At 34.6% G+C, this 20836-nt stretch overlaps 1 protein-coding gene across 1 annotated transcript in view; it reads right to left on the bottom strand.

Moving 5' to 3' along the window:
• LOC145680199 (uncharacterized) overlaps positions 1-20320 on the bottom strand; it is a 37826-nt gene extending 17506 nt beyond the window's left edge. Inside the window, exons 1-2 of the mRNA XM_081750474.1 lie at positions 20309-20320; positions 10150-10335 (exon numbers count right to left, since the gene is read on the bottom strand). Coding sequence (XP_081606600.1) covers positions 10150-10335; positions 20309-20320 — 198 coding nt within the window. The remainder of the gene's footprint in view (positions 1-10149; positions 10336-20308) is intronic.
• Between the last annotated feature and the right edge of the window lie 516 nt (positions 20321-20836).

Genomic DNA, 20836 nt, shown 5'->3' with positions numbered 1-20836 from the left:
ATTGAACCTCTTTAGGTATAAGGTAAAAACTTGATGTATTTTGCTACAAGATGACACAAAAACCACGTCTGTAAGCTAAATAAATAAATCAATATGAGTTTTCAAAGTGGTAAAGTCCTTTTTGATACACTTGTATTGCTCATTCACTCATCCATACATCTATAGATACTTAGGATGTAATACTTCATCAACATGATACAGATTCAGCATCGCCAACACCGATGTTAATTTGACTCCCTTGTGGCTGCGATTAGCATACGTATCTTTACCTGGAGAAGCTCTGATTCGATTTCTGGCGGTACTTTGTGATTCGGATTTCACATTAAGTTGTAGTAGCACATCTCATATGGCTATATTGCTGAAAAGGAACGTCAAACTCCAAAATAACCAACAAATTTGTAAACATACTCTTTTACTTATTACAACTAATATTTAATGTATTGTTAACTGTGATGTTTCGGTGTTCCCTAACACCTGCTTCAGCAGATCTGGACAACTCACATGGAACTCATCTCTTCTTAGAATTTTATATTGCACTATTTTATGTGCACGATAAACAATGGCAACATCACAAAAGTTGATAATATGGTAACTTTCAAGGAACGCCGGAATAGTACAGTTAATAATACATTAAATATTAGACGCAGTAAATGAAAGAGTACGTTTACAAATTATCTTAAAGATGAGTCAATTCAAGTGCTGCAGCAACTAATTACAACCAGCCACTAATGTTGATTTCAGATCAATTCTCTGAGGGTGGTATAAAATATAAATTTCTGGAGGGGAAAAGTTGATTAAGGGAGTAAATATTTAACCTCTATATATAAAACAAGTCCTGAATGACCTACCGATCAAACCCCAGGCCCAACTGCTGAAGCTAGAAACTTCAAATTTGGACAGAAGAAAGGGTTTGTGACGTAAGGTAGTACTAAGGAAAGATTTCTGATAATTCGACAAGAGGGGAGAGGGAATATGGGTGGCAATTATTACATTAAAATGTCCATATCTCGGAATCTCTGAAAGTTAAAGAATGAAATTCAGGAGTTGATTTCTCATTTAAAATTAATTAAATACGTTCTACTTATAGGTTTCTGTAATTCCTGAATCTTTAGGATTCCAAGCTTTTGACTATCCTCTGGACTCTGGTTTTTATTTTGAGGTTAAAAACAGGAAGAAAAGAACAGAAACATCAAGGAATAAAGGAATAAAAAGGAACGGACTTACGAAGGGGAAAGCTGTGTTGCACAAAAAACACGTTGTCAAGTGCGTTAGGGATCTGCAGATGATATTGAAGCAAACTAAAATATGGCGGGGTCAATCTGTGCGCCTTTTGTTGGAAGGTTGCCAACTCATGTTATTTTGATTGTCATGCCAATGCTGTGAAAATTTTGTAATAACTGCCTCTCATTCGTCACTCAGCCATCCCTTATCTAAGTTTTTTTTTTAATGAATAAATAAATTTTCAAAAACCTATCTCTCTACTTCATTTATAGCTCCAAATAAAATTTTTGAATCTTCTACCCTGTGTTGCGTTTCTTTTAGATGTTTCGATAAACCTGACACCAGATTATCCTCTTTCGAATCTTTAATGCGTTTCTTTACTCGGACTTTTAAATTTCTTTTCGTTTTGCCTATATAACTCTCTTGGCAACTGTATTTTATTTCATAAATACCCGATTTCTCATTGGGGTTCGTGTAATAACTCTTAAATTGGCTGATGTTCTTTTCTAAACTTCAAGGTGGTTTTATAGCTGTACGAAAACCGTATTGTATGTAGATTCTATTTTAGCAGTTGTCAATCTGGAAAAAATAAGTAATCCAATCTATTTTTTATCCTTTATGTTGGTTTCAGGTTTATCGGAACTAGTCATTGCTGAGGAAAAAATAAGAAATCAAAATACTGTTTCATGCACGACTGCTGATCCCGAAACAAAAACTTTCGCAGAGATAGTAGAAAAACAAGAGACGGTAAGAGCAAGAGCAATTAAAGAGGCAATGGCCAAACAAAAACCAGTCATATTTCTAAAAGGGAAGGAGAATGAGTCCATCAAAGATCTTCAAACCAACCTTGTGAAGTCTTTTAATCCAATTAAGGAAAGAGCTAAAGTTGTTTCTGTCAAGCCGGTGGGTGGATCACTGATAGTTGAAACAGAAACTAAAGAAGATATAGAAAAAATATCAAAAAATAAAAAGGTGATGGAAGAATTCAAAATTGAAGAAAAAAAGGAAGACAAGACCATTGGCCATTATATACAACGTACCGGCAGAAATAAAAGACGCAGATATTGTGTCTACAATTATTGAGCAAAACTTGGAAGATAACGATGTGGAATTGGCAAAGAAAGAAGTAAAGCCGAAATTCAGAACAGGACTAAAGAATGACACCAGGTGCCATTTGGTAATTGAAGCACCCAATGAAATCTATAAGGAACTACTTCATACAAATAGGGTATATCATCTATACGAAGCCTTAACAATCAAAAATTTCGTTTCAATTCCTAGATGCCTTCGTTGTCTTGATTTAGGACATACCCAAAGGTTCTGCAAGGGTGACAAACCAACTTGTAAAATTTGTGGATAAAAAAATCATGAACAAAAACATTGTTCGGAAAAAGGTAAACCCAAAGTTTATATACCTTACCAAAAAAGAAAGAAAAAGTGTATGGCTTCCAACGAAAAGGAATGCCTAACATACAAAATGTTGTATGAAAGAGAAGTATCCCGAATTGACTATGGAAAAGTGTTACTTAGAACTGATATTTAAACTACAAATTAAGATTATCTTAGAAAACAAGAGAAACAAAACAAAAATCGGGAAGACAGACACTGGGAATCGTAAGCTAAATATGGATGAACACATAGATTTACGTATCAATCTGTATGAATATAGTTTTCACAATATAGAACAGTATGCTAGAAACTGTATTGATTCAAACAATAGGGAGACTTTTTCAATTTTATATTTAAATGCTAGAAGTATATGAAATAAAATTAATGAACTAGAACTACTGTTACATAGAATACATATTGTAAAAGTTATAATTATTGTTGAGACATGGTTGCATTCTGGTGAAATTGAATACTATAATATTAATAACTATAATAAGTTCTATGTGTATAGGGACTATAATCGTGGTGGAGGAATACTTATTTATATCAGTAATGAATTAATTTGTAGACAATTATATATTATAGATACAGCGTAAAGTTTACTAAGAATACAGATAAAATTTATGTCGAAAAATTTAATGCTTTTAGTATATACAATCCAAATAAGAATATGGTTAATGAACTGTTAGTTGACATGGAGATTGTGTTAACTAGTTGTAAAAATTCATCCATTCTAATGGTAGGGGACTTTAATATTGACACATTAAACACAGATTCAACTGAAACTTTGAAACATGTACAGTTTTGTGGAAATTATGGCCTCTTTCAGGCAAATATTAAATATCCGACCAGACTGACTGATAACAGTAGAACCCTGATAGATCATGTATTAGTAAACGATTTAAGTTAAGTGGTTTCTGTTAATAATATATTAACTGATATAAGTGACCATAATATATTAATATGTAACATCATATTTCAACGAGTACAATATTATGTAAACAATATGGAACATTCATGTTTACATAAAATAAATTATAATAAACTAAATAATTATTTTAGGAATACAAAACTTTCATTAACTATTAATTGTATTGATGAACAATACGGTAAATTGATAAAGTATATATTAGAAGGGATTGAAATATCTAAATACAAAAATACGCATAAGGTCTGTAGGAAAGGATATAAACCTAAGTCTCCTTGGATAAACGAGGAATTGTTAAGTTTAGTAAAAATGAGAGATAAATATTACTCTTTAATTAAAAAATTCCCAGATAATATAGATATACGTAATGAGCAGAAAACTTACAAATATGGTAACAAAGTCGAGACGGCAACTGAAGAGCTAGTATTATCACAAAAAAAATACAGGAATCTTTGTTTGACAGTAGGGAATTTTGGGGTGTTGTTAAAGAAATATTAACTAATAAGATAAATAATGATATAGATTGTATACAATTAAAAATAGGAAATACCTTAGTTGATAATGAACGTATATCAAATGTGTTGAATGATCATTTTGCAAATGTTAGTAAAACACTAGCATCAAAGATACCCTTAATGGAAAATACAGCTTTGAATATGGGTATACCATACAACCGCTCATTCTTTTTTACGCCAGTTACCCACATGGAAATTATTAGAATTATTAGTTCGCTAAAGAAAAACAGAAATCAGACAAAAGATGGATTACATAATGAATTTTTAATAAATTGCAAGGACACCATAAGCCATACTTTATCTGAATTAGTAAATCTTTCCTTTACTCTAGGCGAATTTCCAATGCAATGTAAAACTGCCAAAGTCATTCCAATTTATAAAGGTGGAGATAAGTTAAATTCGAATAATTATAGGCCAATATCAGTATTAAGCTGCATTTCCAAATTAATTGAGAAGTGTATATATAATAGAATGGTAACTTATCTAGAGTCTATAAATTATTTTTATAAATATCAATATGGTTTTAGGAAAAAATCAAGTACCTTAAATGCTGTAACTGATATAGTAGTAGAAATTCAAGATTGTTTGGATAACAATAAACTTGCAGCAGGATTGTTTATTGATTTAAAGAAAGCATTTGATACACTCAAACATAACATATTGCTTCAAAAGCTAGAAAATTTAGGATTCAGAGGTATATCTCTTTCATGGTTTAAAAGTTACTTATCTAATAGGTTACAATATGTCTTAGTAAATGGAAAAGAAAGTAATGAGGCTCAAATAGAGTGTTCCACAAGGTTCCATATTGGGACCGTTACTGTTTTCAATTTATGTAAATGATGTTCATCTGCTTAAAATAAGAGGTAGAATAACTTTATTTGCTGATGATGGTGCTACATTCTATAAAGCTGATACTATAGAGGAACTGATAACATACATTAAAGAAGACTTATCTACATTATATCATTGGTTATGCATAAACTCGTTGTCATTAAATTTACAAGTCTCATTATATAATTTTTCACAAGCCGTTGTCAGAGATAATTCTGTCTAACAAAATTGGTATTAAGAATTTGGAGGTGAAAAGAGTCGAATACACTACATATTTAGAATAATAATAGATCAACATCTAACTTGGGAATTACATATTAAAAATTTAGAAAAGAAAATAACTCCTATTGTAGGTATTATGTACCGCTTTAGAAAAACCCTAACAACGAACTTAAAAAGAATGATATACAATGCATATATACAAAGTCATTTGATACATTTGTGTATTATTTGGGGACATGCAAATAAATGAAAAATACAACCACTCATAATATTACAAAAGAAAGCCATTAGAGCAATGTATGGTCGACCTATGGACTATCCAAGTAAGAGTTCATTTATGGAATCAAATATACTGCCATTCGATTTATTAATTAAAATACAATCCTGTATGTATGTCCATAATGTACTTTCAAATAATACATAGTAATCTACTTTTAATAAAGAGGAAAGAGGTACATAATTATAATACTAGAAAAAAGAATGCTATTGATATTGATAATGTTAATACAACAAAGTATGGTATAAATAGCGTTAAGCATAACATTACACAAAATTATAATAGTCTGCCTAAAGATATAAAGGATATAAAAGCAATACCTTTATTTAAAAAAAGAAATAAAAAAAAAAAACACTTTTGGAATAAAGTTGCTGAATAATCTAGTAGCCATAAAAATGATAAATGAAGACAGGGGATACTGGCACATTACTATATAAAAAATAGCAAAAAGAAATATTTAGTCCCTTAAAGTGAGCTATTGCTTGTTGGGACAACATTTTCCATCTTCTACTATCCACATGTTATACCTGTCAGTCATAGGGAACTTGGAGGACCAGTTCACTTTATAATTTAGAAATATTAAGTGTGAGAAATCTGGAAGACCGATTTCCCTATTAATGACGTATATTAAGTGTGAGAAATTAGGATATTATCAAAATAAATTGTAGGAAATTTGGATTTCCAATTTACGTATAGTATGGTATTTCTGTTACTCTTTGTTTTTTTCTTTCTTTTCCTCTTATTTTTTTTAAAGGACTTGTGCTAGTAAAAATATGTTTTGATCATAGTGGTATAATGTATTGAAAACAAATGTAGATATCTTTTCAAAATCTTCCAGCACTGGTCTATATTCTGTAGCATCTCTTTTGTATAATAAATAAATAATACATTCCTTTTAAGCCAATTATATCAATTATTTAATAATGAAGGTGGGTACCCGTTCAGACTACCCAGTTTCATCAATTGTTCAATCTCTGTTCGTAAATCTGTTTTTAAGGAAGTAAGACGTATGGCACCCGAAAAGAAATTGTTCCAAATAGTTGCTTTGGTACCTGTTGAATGTGCAGATTTATGATTAAATACGCATTTCAGCACTTTTTTCATATTTGACCTAGAAGGGAAGAAAAAAGAGGGCGAAAAAAAAAAAAAAAACAGGATGAAAATTACAACTATTATAATACGAGTCTATAACTCCGAAACTTTAAAAGTTAGAGATGAAATTTGGCATTTGAACTTCTCATTTAAAATAATAAAATCGTATTTTAGCGTTTTTTCATGTTTGACAAAGAAGGAAAGAGAAAAAGAGATGAGGATTACAATTACTATAATAAAAAATTAATATCTCGGAATCTCTTAAGGTTAGAGACATGAAATTCGAGACTTGAAATTCTTATTTAAAATAATTAGACACAACTTTAAGCGTTTGTTTGATATTTGAACTAGAAGGAAAATGAAAGATAGTGATTACAATTTATTACATACCAAAGGGTAGAAGTGCTCATCCTCCAAACCGTACTACTTAGGTAGAAACGTGAAATTTGGACAGGATCCCTCCTTTGTCACAAAAGCAACGGATAAGGATTTTGGAAAATACGTACGTTAAGGCGGGATAAAGGGAGTTTAAAATTCTTCCCAAGAATAGTGTATGTCAAGAGTTTGAGACGAAACTCGGCATGTAAACTTTTTACTAAAGATAAGGGAACACGTATTTCGGCATTTTCAAAATGTAGTTATCTTCTAAGACGGAAACGAAAACATTTTCTAAATACTCAAAACTCTTTGTTTAACCAGAAAGTGCCGAATGTTAAAATTAGCTTGAGTTGGAGATGTAATATTCGGTATATATAATATGTGTTTCAGCTTTTTCGAAAATTTCGTACCTGAAAGTAAAGGTCATTTTTATAATAACCAAATTTCCCTTTCTTTATTGAGGAAATGCCCAATGCGACGATTCGCTAAGGTTGAAGTTGTGTAATCCGGTATATAAACTTTAAAATAAAAAAAGGGAAAATACGTGTTTCAGTGTTTCTGAAAGTTCTCCTCCTAAGGGGGAAAGGGGGCAATTTGTATAGTATTGAAATGTTTCTTTATATATCAGTGTGTATTGCGAGCGATGATTATATTTAGAAAGAAATATAAGTAAAAAGTTAGTATTTCACACTAGTACTAATCGTACTACTAGTACAACTGCTGTGAATTACGGAACTTCGATGCACGAATGTGATCGGCTGTTCTCGTATAAATATTCCTCTCGTTATTTATAGAAGAATGGCTGAGCACATTCGTACATCGAAGTCCCGAAATACAGTATATATATATATATATATATATATATATATATATATATATATATATATATATATATATATATATATATATATAAACATAGAAAAATGTATTATTTTACAATGAGCAAAATGTAAAACAGTGCTGAAGCCAGAAGCCCTCAGAACCACCTTCAAAAGTTAATTACAAATCCATCTTAAGAAGAAGATATTCAGCCTAACTTCAAGTGAGAAGCCAAAGAAAATTCTGAAGACCAATACTCATCAAGGGAACCACAAAGAAATCTCCTCCATCCAAAAATAATGAGTGACTAGTGAAAGTGAAACAACAAACGTGACCGATAAAATAGTAAATGCCACCCGATTACCCGCGACGCCCGTGATTATAATGCAAAGCATTGGACAAAGCTTAAGAGTGTTTTATTATGTTTAAATTAGCGAAATCCAAGTGCCATTGTGTATTCTAATTTGTGATTAAAATGTAATAATAGTGCAGTGAATTTTAAGTGTCAATAATTAGTTACAAAATTCAAATTTCACGTATCCTTTCAAAGCATTATTATCATATATATCACAATAGTTCAAATCTTTATTTTAAGGTATAAAAATATTTAATTCGTGTTTCTCTTTCAGCATAACTAAATTAGTGTTTATATGGCACAACAATATTTATATTATTGAGCCGTGTCAACACTAGCGGAACAATTAGAATTTGCCTTTCGCGTAAATTACCCAAATGTTCTGACCTGAACTCTGTGTACCGAACCATATAGTCCAGTGGTTATATAGTCAGCCTTGTTGGTATTTCCGAACCTACGCTGAGACTAACCTAGCGTTTGGGAACTATTAACTCCTTAATAAAAATTAATAGGATCCAAACCTAGGAAAAGAGATAAAACAAGTGACCTTCACTGGGATCGAACCAAGGGGAGTCATATATGGGCCCGTACTAAATAGGAACATCCAGGAATCGAATCCTGAAAGTCATCAGTTAACATTCAATAGTTACCATAAGATTGGATAAAGACGACTCATTAAGGTAAATATATTTTATTTGATTTTATTATTATTATTATTATTATTATTATTATTATTATTATTATAAATTAATATACAAGTACGTAAATAAAATGAGTATGTTAACGTTTTATCCAAATTCACCAACTAATTTGTAAACGTACAGCTCACAGATGACGAGAAGAACCCTAGCGGAAATAGTGTGACGTAGGTATGGGCTCTCCCACTTTTCGCACGGGGGTTTCAAATGACACCACGGAATAGCACACAGATAACTACCCGGAGTACTAGACAACATCTAAGTATAGACCACACCTCAAAAACCGAAAATGGACTTGACCGTGTCCTTAACGTTTTCCCGCTTCCCCTGTTTTAGGGTTATTTTCGTCATCTGTGAGCTGTACTTGTTCAATATACGTATAATGTATTATTAACTGTATTCTTTCAGTGTTCCCCGACACTTTCCTCAGCAGATCCGGGCAACTCACATGGAACTCATCTTGCTTCTTAAAATTTTATCTTACACTATTCGTGTGCACGGTATTTTGATACTACAGTAATGTCAGGAAAACACTGAAACATACAGTTAATAGCACATATTAGAAGCGGTAAATAAAGGGGTAACTTATGTTTATACAAATTATCATAAATATGAATCAATTGATATACTTAAATAATTACAACCAGCCAATGTTGATTTCAGATCAATTCTCTGAGCGGTGGTAAAGTATAAACATGTGAAAAAGGAAATACGATTAAGTAAGTAAATAGGTAATAAGTGTACAGGGCCGGATTTAGAAGGGGTGCACCGGTACATGCGCACCCGCCTTCGTTGTAAATATAGCTACACTATCTAAAATGAGAAGCTAGCAATGAAAATAGCAATACTTTACTAAAGTTTCTGCCGTCATGTTTCCGTTTGGGGCTTAAAAGGAAGCAGAGTGTTGCAAAGCAATAGTTGAAACCGATTTCCTGAAGGTTAAAGCAAAAATATTCACCAAGCAAGGCAACATTTGTCTAGTAGGGAAGAAAACAGAAGCCAGAGAGAGAGAAGAACAACTTTTCCTGCACATAACTTGCGACCCTCTTTAAAATATCCCTCCCCCCTTCTATGTATCAGCGTTGTCAGTTGTTAAAGAGTGTTGTTAGATGTCACTTTGAAGAGTTTCAATGAGAGTGATTATTTTGGTAGTTATGGTGCACCACACCCCCTCTGAAAATCCTGGATCCGACCCTGTAAGTATATATGTACGGAACAAAATCAATTTCTTCAACAATTTTCCTCCTATTCTTATAAATAAATAAATAAACGCATTCGGAACGTAAGTTTTGATTTTAGGATGAAAAGGAGGTTCCATGACAACCGTCTGACAATTTATTGGTCAACATTGACTCGCACATCATATTATATACTTTTCTACATATATATGATGCAACGAACTATTATATTAATTCAAGACTTACCGCTGGGTGAGAATTAACGGCATCAACTCCATCTTCATCATCTTGCTCCTCTGTTTCGACACTCGGACGAAAAGACGATAATTCTTCATTTTTCTTTCCCAGTGCATTCCTCTTCTTTGCATTCTCCTTACTTATTGTACATAACATAATCTGCTCCTCCAGAAATTCGTTAAAGGTCATCATTTTCTAAGAAAACGAAAAGAATTAAATGCGTTAAGAATAACATAAATGGGAGATGATTAAAGTCAATTGCTCTTCCACATTATACAAGATGTCAATCGTACATAATATAATAGTGCCAAACAACGTAGAAATCATAATATTAATTTTGTTTGTTTAATACCTCTAGTTTAAGCACTCATACAAAGTAAATAAAAAAAAATGGGGAAAATAATTTAAATAAAAATATCCTAAACGTTCTGTTTATCGACTGCAAAACCTTTTAGCTGATTATTTTGATGCCTTCGCTGCAAATATAAAACTGAACATAAGCTATTCGAAATAGAAGTTTTAAAAAATGAAACTGGAAGAGACGAGATTAGGGATGGCCAAAATTTTCCGGAATCCGGATTTCGGAAATTTTGTTTTCCGGAATCGGAAAATTTACTTTCCGGAATCGGAAAATTTACTTTCCGGAATCGGAAAATTTACTTTCCGGAATTCGGAAAAATTCCGGATTTCGGAAAAAATCCGGAATTCGGAAAAATTCCGGAATTCGGAAAAATTCCGGATTTCGGAAAAAATACGGATTTCGGAAAAAATCCGGAATTCGGAAAAATTCCGGAATTCGGAAAAATTCCGGAATTCGGAAAAATTCCGGAATTCAGAAAAAATCCGGAATTCGGAAAAAATCCGGAATTCGGAAAAATTCCGGAATTCAGATAAATTCCGACATTCGGAAAAAATCCGGAATTTAGAAAAAAATCGGAATTTTTCCGATTTTACTTTCCGGATTCCGGAAAGTAAAAATTCTGGAATTGGCCATCCCTAGCTAGTAGCTGTTAAAAGAGAAACACAATAATGAATATATATACTGTATTAGTTTCTTGTAGTTGGATATGTCTTTATCACTTACGTAGACAATTGCTTCTGCAGTTATTTACTGCTTTATGAGGAAGGTCTTATTTTCACACACAAAAAAGTCGCCGGTATGTCTCAAACATTATCGCGTTTCCACCTGCAGCTGCTCCAAAGCATTGCAAACTACTTTTTAACCAGGCGAAAGGCAGTGAAGGAAAATAAATCTCAACAAATATTCTAATAACATTCGCTTATTGTCAACATACCTACAGTGAACGCAGAAAGTGTTCGTACACCATGCATACTTTATATTGGAAACAGCTAGCATGAGAACGGGAGGTGGAAAATATATATATAACCAGAATTAAGACTACACATTTATACATTTTATTTCTATATATAAGAGAAAGGCCAAACAAAGACAATCACTGTTTTGTTCAGAAGAAAAGAGAGAATTCCTTTTTTGTAAACGCAAAAAGTCACCGTACACTTATGATTGAATTAATGCTTATAAAGTATATTACGTTATTTAATATTTTGTGGGATTACCCTGTGCGTTAATGATTGTCTGTAGTCTTCGCGGCTTTGATTTCACCTGTAGTAGTTCGTAGTTCTGTAGCTTCGGGACTGATTATGTCCCATTCTTCTTGAATAGCTTTTCTTAGGCCTTCTTTGGTAGAGAAGCTGTGAGTTCTGATTCTTGTCTCCAGAACAGACCATAGATGTTATATGGGGTTCATGTCTGGGGATTGGGGAGGTGTGCGAAGCTGTTTCAAGGTATTATAGAGTAGCCACAATCGAGTATTTTCCGCTGTATGTTTGGAGTTGTTACCTTGCTGAACAATAAATTGTTTTCTGCGCACTAGTACGGAGATTTTCCTTTAATATGTTAATATACACTTTGTGGATCATCACTCCATCGATAAAGTGGAGACGACCCACTCCTGAGGCACTCATACAACCCCAGGCGAGCACGGACCCTCCTCCGTGTCTTACTTTAGGGACGAGATTTTGAGGATTCATCTATGTATTCACCTTGCGCCATACCATACGCCTCCCATTGGATTCGATAAGATTAAATTTACTTTCGTCCGAAAATATGACCCTATTCCAGAAAGAAGCCTGATCCCTTATCTTTATACTATTTTTCAAACTTTAGTATCTTTATACGATTTGTCTTGTTCACCCATAACATTTTCCTGGCTATCCGACCATGATACCCTGCAAATATTCCGCACTGTACTGGCTGATACTTTAACACCGCGTGTTTCCAGATCCATTGCCAATTGCACAGCACTACTTTTCGGAACCTTTTTTCTTTCCCTAATAATGTAACGTTTATCTTGTTCACTCAACACTCTTGGTCTTCCAGTTTTTTTTTTGTTTTTTTTTTTTTTGTTTTTTTTTCGCACAGTGATATAAACATTATACATCGCAATTATTGTTTGTACTGTTGAACGAGGCCTGTCTGCAAGGTTTGCTATCTTTCTCAAAGACTTACCTTTCTTATGCAATTTAATAATTACTTTTCTTGTCTCCTCATTTGTTTCTGTTCGGTTGCTTCCCATTTCGACAGCCCACCGTGCAGTTTTTTCACTCCTATTCACAACCAAACTCATTCTGTTATTCGTCATGCTATACAGAGGTGTATACTCCGGTGAATACTAGTGAATCCCAGTTGTGGTATCTTTGTTTCGTATTCGTACGTCAGGTGTACGATCTCTTTTTGCGTCTACTCTATACACTTTCTACGGAATTTATTTACTTTCTGACCATTAAACTTGTCTTTGTGGTTCTTTATTGATATATTCATAAAGCTTAGTTTTCATTATTCATATTGTGTGTTATTACACTTCTTAAATTTTCTGTTTCTTTTTCGCAGGCATTCAAGTTTCAATAACATAGGTGTACGAACACTTTCTGCGCTCACTGTATGTACAGTAAATACAAATTTACAATTTTTGACTTTACGAAGTATACAATGTAATATATTCCCTTGGTTCCCTTGCTTGTATTTGTTCCATCATCACTCATTAACGAATTTAGTTTATCAAAACTCTATAGCCATATATTCATTCTGTCCGTCAGTGAAACAAACAGTCTCAAGAACTATCTGATGGATTACCATCAATTTTGGCCACGATGTACAGAGTCAATAGTTAAGAATCGAGTTCCCTGATGAATGTAATATTCAAACCGGAAGCGGTACAAATCAACCATTTCCGGTTTTAACGTTAATCATTATATAGTAAATATGGTAATAGATAGCGAGAAGCGGTTTCCAGTAATCGACATATATAACATTCATGTAGATAGAATGTTACCCAATTTGTGCATCTGCTGAAAATAATAAGCTTTGGTATTTAGAGATCATTTTCCGCTTTAGAAAATGTGTGCTTGGTAAAGAATGTAGAGAATTAGCTGAGTCAGGCACGTAGCTAGAATATGGTAATAGGAAGGGGGGGTCTGTCACGAAATACTGTGGTTATTTCCAGGGGCTCAATCATTCTAAACTATTTTATTGGCAACATATATTGTTTCGTTTAGCCAAGATTTCTAATGGAGGGATGATATGAAATACTGTGGTTACACACCAGAGGCTCGATCAATCTAAATATTTTACTGACAACATACCCATATTGATTGGTTAGGACAATAAAATAAGGATATATTAGTAAGTATTTTAATAAGAAGCTATGAAGAAATCTCGAGTAAAAAAAATATAAAAAAGTATTGAAAAATATATAGTCTTCCGAGGTTATTCGAACGGTGTCGAGAATTTTGCGTCTGGGAAATTTGCGCCCTACCTCAAGAACAGGGAAAATTGCGCCTGCGATGTACCTCCACCGGGAAGTTTGAGCCCTGCGAAATAAAAGAACCTATTGGAGCTTACGCATTTGCTCGGAGGGGCTGACATTATAGCATAAACAATCCTCCCCCCACAACCATGCCATTTGTGATTTATTTTCATTGTGGCTATATAAGGGGAGAATAAACTTCAATATAAGCCAAAAGAACACAACGGATCAACGCAATCACTGCTTCTTCCAGAGATGAATTTGGGGAAACACTGGCCTCCCCAGAGCTCTCAGAGTGCCCCCTCGGAGGAGACCAAAATAATACGTCTATAATATAATAATAAATAGAATAGTACCAGCAGTGACCCCCTCCGGAATACTAAGTGTGCCCCCCGGAACATTTTTTCTGAAAGAACGACTGAACGCAATTGTGTGTTTGAAGTGTAATTCAAGCAAGTAAACACACTGTACATAGTTTTCTTGATAATATTACTGAACTGATTTTACATTCACTTTACATTTTCTTTTCTATATTTTGTGTCCTAAAAAGCCAAACAACTCGCAAGGATTGTGAACAGAGATATCTGGGTAGAGCCAAACAGCCTTTTGTAAATTAAATTATACTCTTTGATTATATTAATAAATAATTATATATCAGTCATTTATACTTTTATTGTAAATTTTGTAGTATAATGAAAAATTGTATTTGTATGGATTGCCCTTTAGTGAACTAAAATTGTATTTTTTTCATTTGTTCGGAATATTATAATGGATGGAGTAACTCACTGAGACGATGAGAGGCAAGCTTAGTTCAAGTGTGAGTGGAAGTTACTTTACACAATACAAAAATAAGTTAAATTGTAGGGCGCTAACATCCCAGTGCAAATATATAGCCGGCGCATTTTCCCCTCTTTTTGCGGTAGGGCGCAATCATCCCAGTACAAATATATTGCGAGCGATTTTTTACTATTTTTTTGGTAGGGCGCAAATTTCCCGGGCGCAAAATTCTCGCATTCAAGGAAAATATAATGTCCGTGAAGTTGACAAGCCACTTCTGTCAGACTCCAATTTCGACTTTAAACGTCGCTAGTGCTATGTTAGTGTTCGATAGTGATGTTAGTGTTCGATAGCGACAAATCGTTAGTACTCCACAGATAACGTGTGCTTTTTAAATAATGGATAAGTTTTATGTCTTCTAACTGCATGCCAACACGCCCGCTTCTAAGAATCATCTCAAAAATGAGGTTAACCGTTAGAGCAAGTAAGTGCTCATTAGTGCCATTAACATTAGCGTTAATACCTCCATCGTACGGCCCTTTGAGTATCTTTGCTAGAGTCTCAATGCGTCCTTATATTCTCGCGAACATTCTGACATGCCCAAGTTAGTTACTTATTATTTTTTTTTTTTAGCAACTATTGTTTATCTGTTATTGTTTATTGTTTATTGCTAGTCTGCAAAGTAGTCCTTACATTAATATGCCATTGTCCTTGATAATCATTGCGTATTTACAAGCAGTTTGTTATTACTGTTAGAAGATATCAAAAAACAACAGATAAAATCTACTACTTAACGGTTCATATTTTTCTTTTACAGTACATAAACGATTAATAATAATAATAATAATAATAATAATAATAATAATAATAATAATAATAATAATAATAATAATAATAATAAAAATAATAAGACTATTCCAGCATAAAAGTTATCAATTGCATCACATTGGCAACAAGCGACGCATATTTTAACTTCATAAAAATTCGTTTCTCACGATTTTCTGGAAAACTACGTATGATAACATCTTCATTATGTCAAGTTGTTTATCTCAGTGTGATATATGTATTACCTCTGGACAATATCACAGTAAAACAAAAATTAAATATTAGGAGTACATCGTACTTTTGGACTACATCTCATTAACCATGGGAAGATTGAGTAGTGTATACTTTAGGATGTAAGTTTCAGCTTAACTTGCATCATACATTCTTAGGATTACAAAAAGAAAATTTGTTCGTTTGCATTTGAACAAAATTCTTAGGATTACAAAAACAAAAAATAATTTTTCCGAAATCCGGAATTTTTCCGAATTCCGGATTTTTTCCGAAATCCGGATTTTTTTCGAATTCCGGAATTTTTCCGAATTCCGGAATTTTTCCGAAATCCGGAATTTTTCCGAAATCCGGAATTTTTCTGAATTCCGGAATTTTTCCGAATTCCGGAATTTTTCCGAAATCCGGAATTTTTCCGAAATCCGGACTTTTTCCGAATTCCGGAATTTTCCGATTTTACTTTCCGGATTCCGGAAAGTAAAAATTCCGGAATTGGCCATCCCTAGACGAGATAGTACATTTAACTTTGGATTAAGTATAATTTATGTTTACATTAAATAAGAGCTAGACTTGTATTCAGAAAGAAAACTTATTTATACCATTTCGAATCTAAGTGATCAAAAGTGAAGAAGTGTAAGGTTCTACAAATAGTTCAAAAAAGTACAAATATCGTTTCATTTTGATTCTTAATTTTGGATGGATGAAAAATTAAGAAAATTAAGCTACATCTTTCAGTTTAACGTACCTTACACTTAATCTTTAGGCTAAGGGAGACGGATATTAAGACAAGTGAATGATGGAAGAATTGGTGGGATGAAAATGTGGAAGGAAACGATGTTGTCCACTACAAACTTACTTCGCGCGGATCGAACCAGAGACCCCACGCACAAGAGGTAAGCGCTTTAGCACTGAGCCACCACGTCTCCAAAATTTGAAAAAAGGAGTTGAGTTGATTTTTACGTCCCGTTCAACTGAAAGGCTATATGAGACGTGGACCTACTGATTACCGTGTAATCCGAACCACATGAGCTCCCGCCGGGAATCAAACCCAGCTCTTCCACGCCAAGGGCGCGTACGCTAATCGCTTAACCACGAAGCTCAATCTTAAAAAAAAAATAAAAAAAAAGTAATAGAAGCAAAACAGAAGTTACTTAGGAAGACCCAGAAGGTCGAGTATTCTTTCGGGATACAAGGTTAGTGTTTATTCAATTTCTTAATATAGACTATATTCTATAGCGTCTATTAGCAAATCTGTGTTTCTTGCGCAAGGTTACCAAAAATAATTAACGTATGGCGCAAATACTTTACAACTACTTTTGTAGTAGAACAAGTTTCCTGTTTGTCCCGTTGTAGGCCTATTAGTCCAGTCAGACAAAAAAAAAAAAAAAAAGCAAACCCCAGAAAAAAATCATAACAAGCTGAAATTTTGCACATATTTTTGGGAGTGTATATAACATACTAAAAGTCCTTAAAATTCCGGTGACGGGTTTGGCCGTCATATTGGAAAATGGCCGCCAAAGTGTGGTTTTTGAAGATAGTAACTGGTTCTCACGGTAATAGCTAAAACTTACGTTGAATTTGCACTATTGATATTACTTTTAGTTCATTCAAATAACAAAGGACTACGCTTCCAGACACTTACCAGTCTACTACATACATGGGGGAAGTAACGGAGATATTTGTTATAAATCCCCAAACTTTCCTTTCTTCCGATTACTTTTTCTTAATCAGTTGACAACCTCGTCCTCTCAGAGTAGCAATTAAACTTATATTAAATATACCATAATACACGTAATATAACATCCAAGTTTCATTGAAATCATAGTGATAGAATCGGAATAACAAATAAAACTTCGTTAAGTACTACTCCTTGACTACGAATAAAGCAAATAAGGTGTTCTATCAAGCTTCATTCCCCAGTCGTTATGTTTACTTCTTCAACGTCAGTTGTCACATCTCAAGAGAAGTTCCTTGCGAATCCGAAGAACAAATTTAGATTTATTGAAATACTTTCTAAGCATCTCAGGCTGCTGGAACCAGTGTTCTTCAAGCCTCTGGAGATGCAGATACCCAGATTGTGTGTACAATAATAGAACTCTCTCTCTCAAACAGCCACATTTAGTATCAATTATTGGAGAAGATATTGACCTTCTTGTACTTTTGGCCTCATTAGCAAGTGAGGAAATAAAAACATAACCAAGAAGGTTATGTCGCTTTTTGTGGAGTCGTGTGTTCAATTGGCCCTCACACCATGAGTAGAATACGAATGAAGATAAGGTGAAGATCAGTTGTTGGTGTGGGTATATCCAACATATTACCTGGTTGTGGAAGTTCTGTTACACCTTGAACTTGCGTAAGGACAGAGTGAACATCGGACCTCCACAGAGCGTCATAAGGGCGTGTACGCTGTACGAGTTAAAACTGGGGTCAAACGCCGCTGCAGCGGGGCGGAAGATATGCCAAGCCTTTGGTGAGGGTGTCATGACTACGTCGACAGTGCATCAAGTTTAAGGATGGTGACGAAACATTCGAAGATGCACCACGTTCCGAAAGACCAACACATGTATAAAATGAAGATCTTCAGGCAGCAGCTGAGGCGAACAGTGGCCAAACATTTGAGGAACTGGGACTACAATTCAGTGTGAATGGAGAAACCATTCGGCAGCTCCGCCATCAACTTGGGATACACTACAAGTTGAGTCGATGGGTCCCACATGATTTGACTCCGGGCCAGAAGGCAACGCGAGCAAACACCTGTGTGTTTTTGCTGTCTCGTCTAAGGAGGGAGCCACTTCTGGACAGGGTGTTGCCATGTGATGGGAAGTGGGTCCTGTACGAGGCTCTACGGAGCCGTCACCATTGGTTATAGCATCCCATGAACCTGTTCCAAAACAGTCGAAACCAGCACTGCACCAAAAGAAGGCCATCCTGTGTTTTTGGTGGAGTACTCGCGGCATCGTGCGTCGGGAACTCCTACTGCTCCTCAGAGTATCAATTCAGCTATGTACTGTCAGCAGTTAAGCCATGTTCAAGAAAAACTCAAAACTCTGGAGCCAGCACTTCTGAATCGCAAAAGGGTCCTCCTGTTACAGGGCAACGCTAAACCCCACGTGGCTATGATGACCCGGGGCACTATTCTACGCCTTGTTTGGGAAACACTATTGCATCCGGTATACTTCCCGACATTGCACCGTTCGATTATCACTTGTTCTATTCCTTGTACAACTAAGCTTAGTTCAAATCCCTAATAGAGGTGCAAAATACACTTGATACCTTCTTCGCTTCACGGCCCACCAAGTTCTACCGCGATGGAATCCATGGCCTTCCAGAACGATGGCAGAAGGTCGTAGATGCTCATGGGAACTATTTTTGATCTTCTAGGTACGTACATATATCAATGTTCGAAGGTGGTGGGTGAAGAAGCTACAGAACTTTCTTGGTTACCTTTATAGATGTTACATTCATTGAACCTAGTAGGGGAAAAGTCCCTTCGAAAGTCTACAGTTCAAGAAAATTACAAGAAAATCTTGGAACATGAAGACACATTTAACATTTTTATATGCTGTCACAGATGCGATACATCATCAGTTCCTTACCGCCAAGGAAAGTAAAAGGCATACCATTTGCTGAAGAAACGCAAAGACCTACAAAAACAGGTCGGCATTTTCAACGATGAGAATGCGATCCCTGAATCCGTCACTGCTCCTGGTGTATTGCTTCTTCTTACTTTGTACGGTGCTGAAAGGTCAGTGCCTACTTTAGATCAGCTGCGTTATCGAGCATTCATGAAAGTTATTGCGAAATATCCCATCACAAGTGAAATTCAGTTGGCAGCTTTGCCACCTAGCAGTGCAGCAGCCCCACAGCACTTATTTCGGATTTACCATCATGTACAACTCTGGAAGGGCAATAAGCTACCCTCTACTTCCTGGTATCGCAGAGGACTGAAACGTGTTTGGAACCAATCATGACAGTGAAAGCTCCAGCTCTGGACTCTCTATTTTAACTTATATATTGTAGCTGCAAGATGAAATGTGAACGCGTATTTAAGTCTGTGTCCAACACTCGGAATGCGTTGGGATTTCCCTATATAGATATAATAACATGGCATATTTCTTTCCAAAATATTATGAAAACTATTTATTTTATAAATTTCAAAATTCGTCCAACTGTTTCTTCGTATTAATATTGCATGTTCAGTTTTACTTTTTCTTGTTAGGGTAATATTACAGCGCGCTAATTAAAATATTAATTTTCTTCCATTTAAAAGCTGTTTAACATATGGCCCTACATGTTGCAACAACGCAGAACAGCAGATAGGAAGCTAACCACGTAGATTTCTTTCATTCTTTTCCCCCCGCTAGGTCAAGTGCGCGAACTTTTAAGTTGTCCCCGAAGATAAACCGATCGAATACATACTGACAGCAGATAATAACAAAGTCTGTTTTCTCTCTCTTCATAGATCGTAAAGATTTCATTTATTCTACGTAAATATCTCCGCGAATAGTTACCTGTAGAGGCATGTTGGAGCTAACGACTTACGAAAGTTTCAGAAAATCTGTCTAGTTTCAAGTGACAAAGTTTCAGAAAGTTTTAAGTGCGAGAAGTGTTCATCTTATAAAAATAGTTTTGAACTGTATGTCGCATCAACTGACAAACGTTTACATAGAGATCAAAGAGGATTTGCCCTGTTGTAATGTATAGTGAACTGCAAAATAGTTAATATATGTGTAAGAAGAAAACGACCGAGAACTGCTTTTCGATATATCGTATCGTTTATGCTCTATGAAAATCAATATTGAAACCTGAAATAGTAGTAAATTTCTGCCAGTTCCGGTTTCAATAGAGAGATAGGAATGGTGATGGTACGGTATATTTTCTAGAGATATTGAATCAATTCAGTAAAACCGCTTGTTGCTAGCTATTCTAGTTTTTGATTTATGACCCGTAAGAAGTCGATCTCTATCACTTCCGATTTATACAGAAGATTGACGGAGGATATGGAACCTATTCTTAGGACGCTAAATCGATTCCGGAAA

The sequence above is a fragment of the Thermobia domestica genome, chromosome 1 (genome assembly GCF_964235325.1).
Source record: "Thermobia domestica chromosome 1, izTheDome1.hap1.1, whole genome shotgun sequence".
Taxonomy (NCBI): Eukaryota; Metazoa; Arthropoda; class Insecta; order Zygentoma; family Lepismatidae; genus Thermobia; species Thermobia domestica.
The sequence above is the reverse complement of the archived record's forward strand: the minus strand, read 5'-3'. Positions and strand labels throughout refer to the sequence as shown.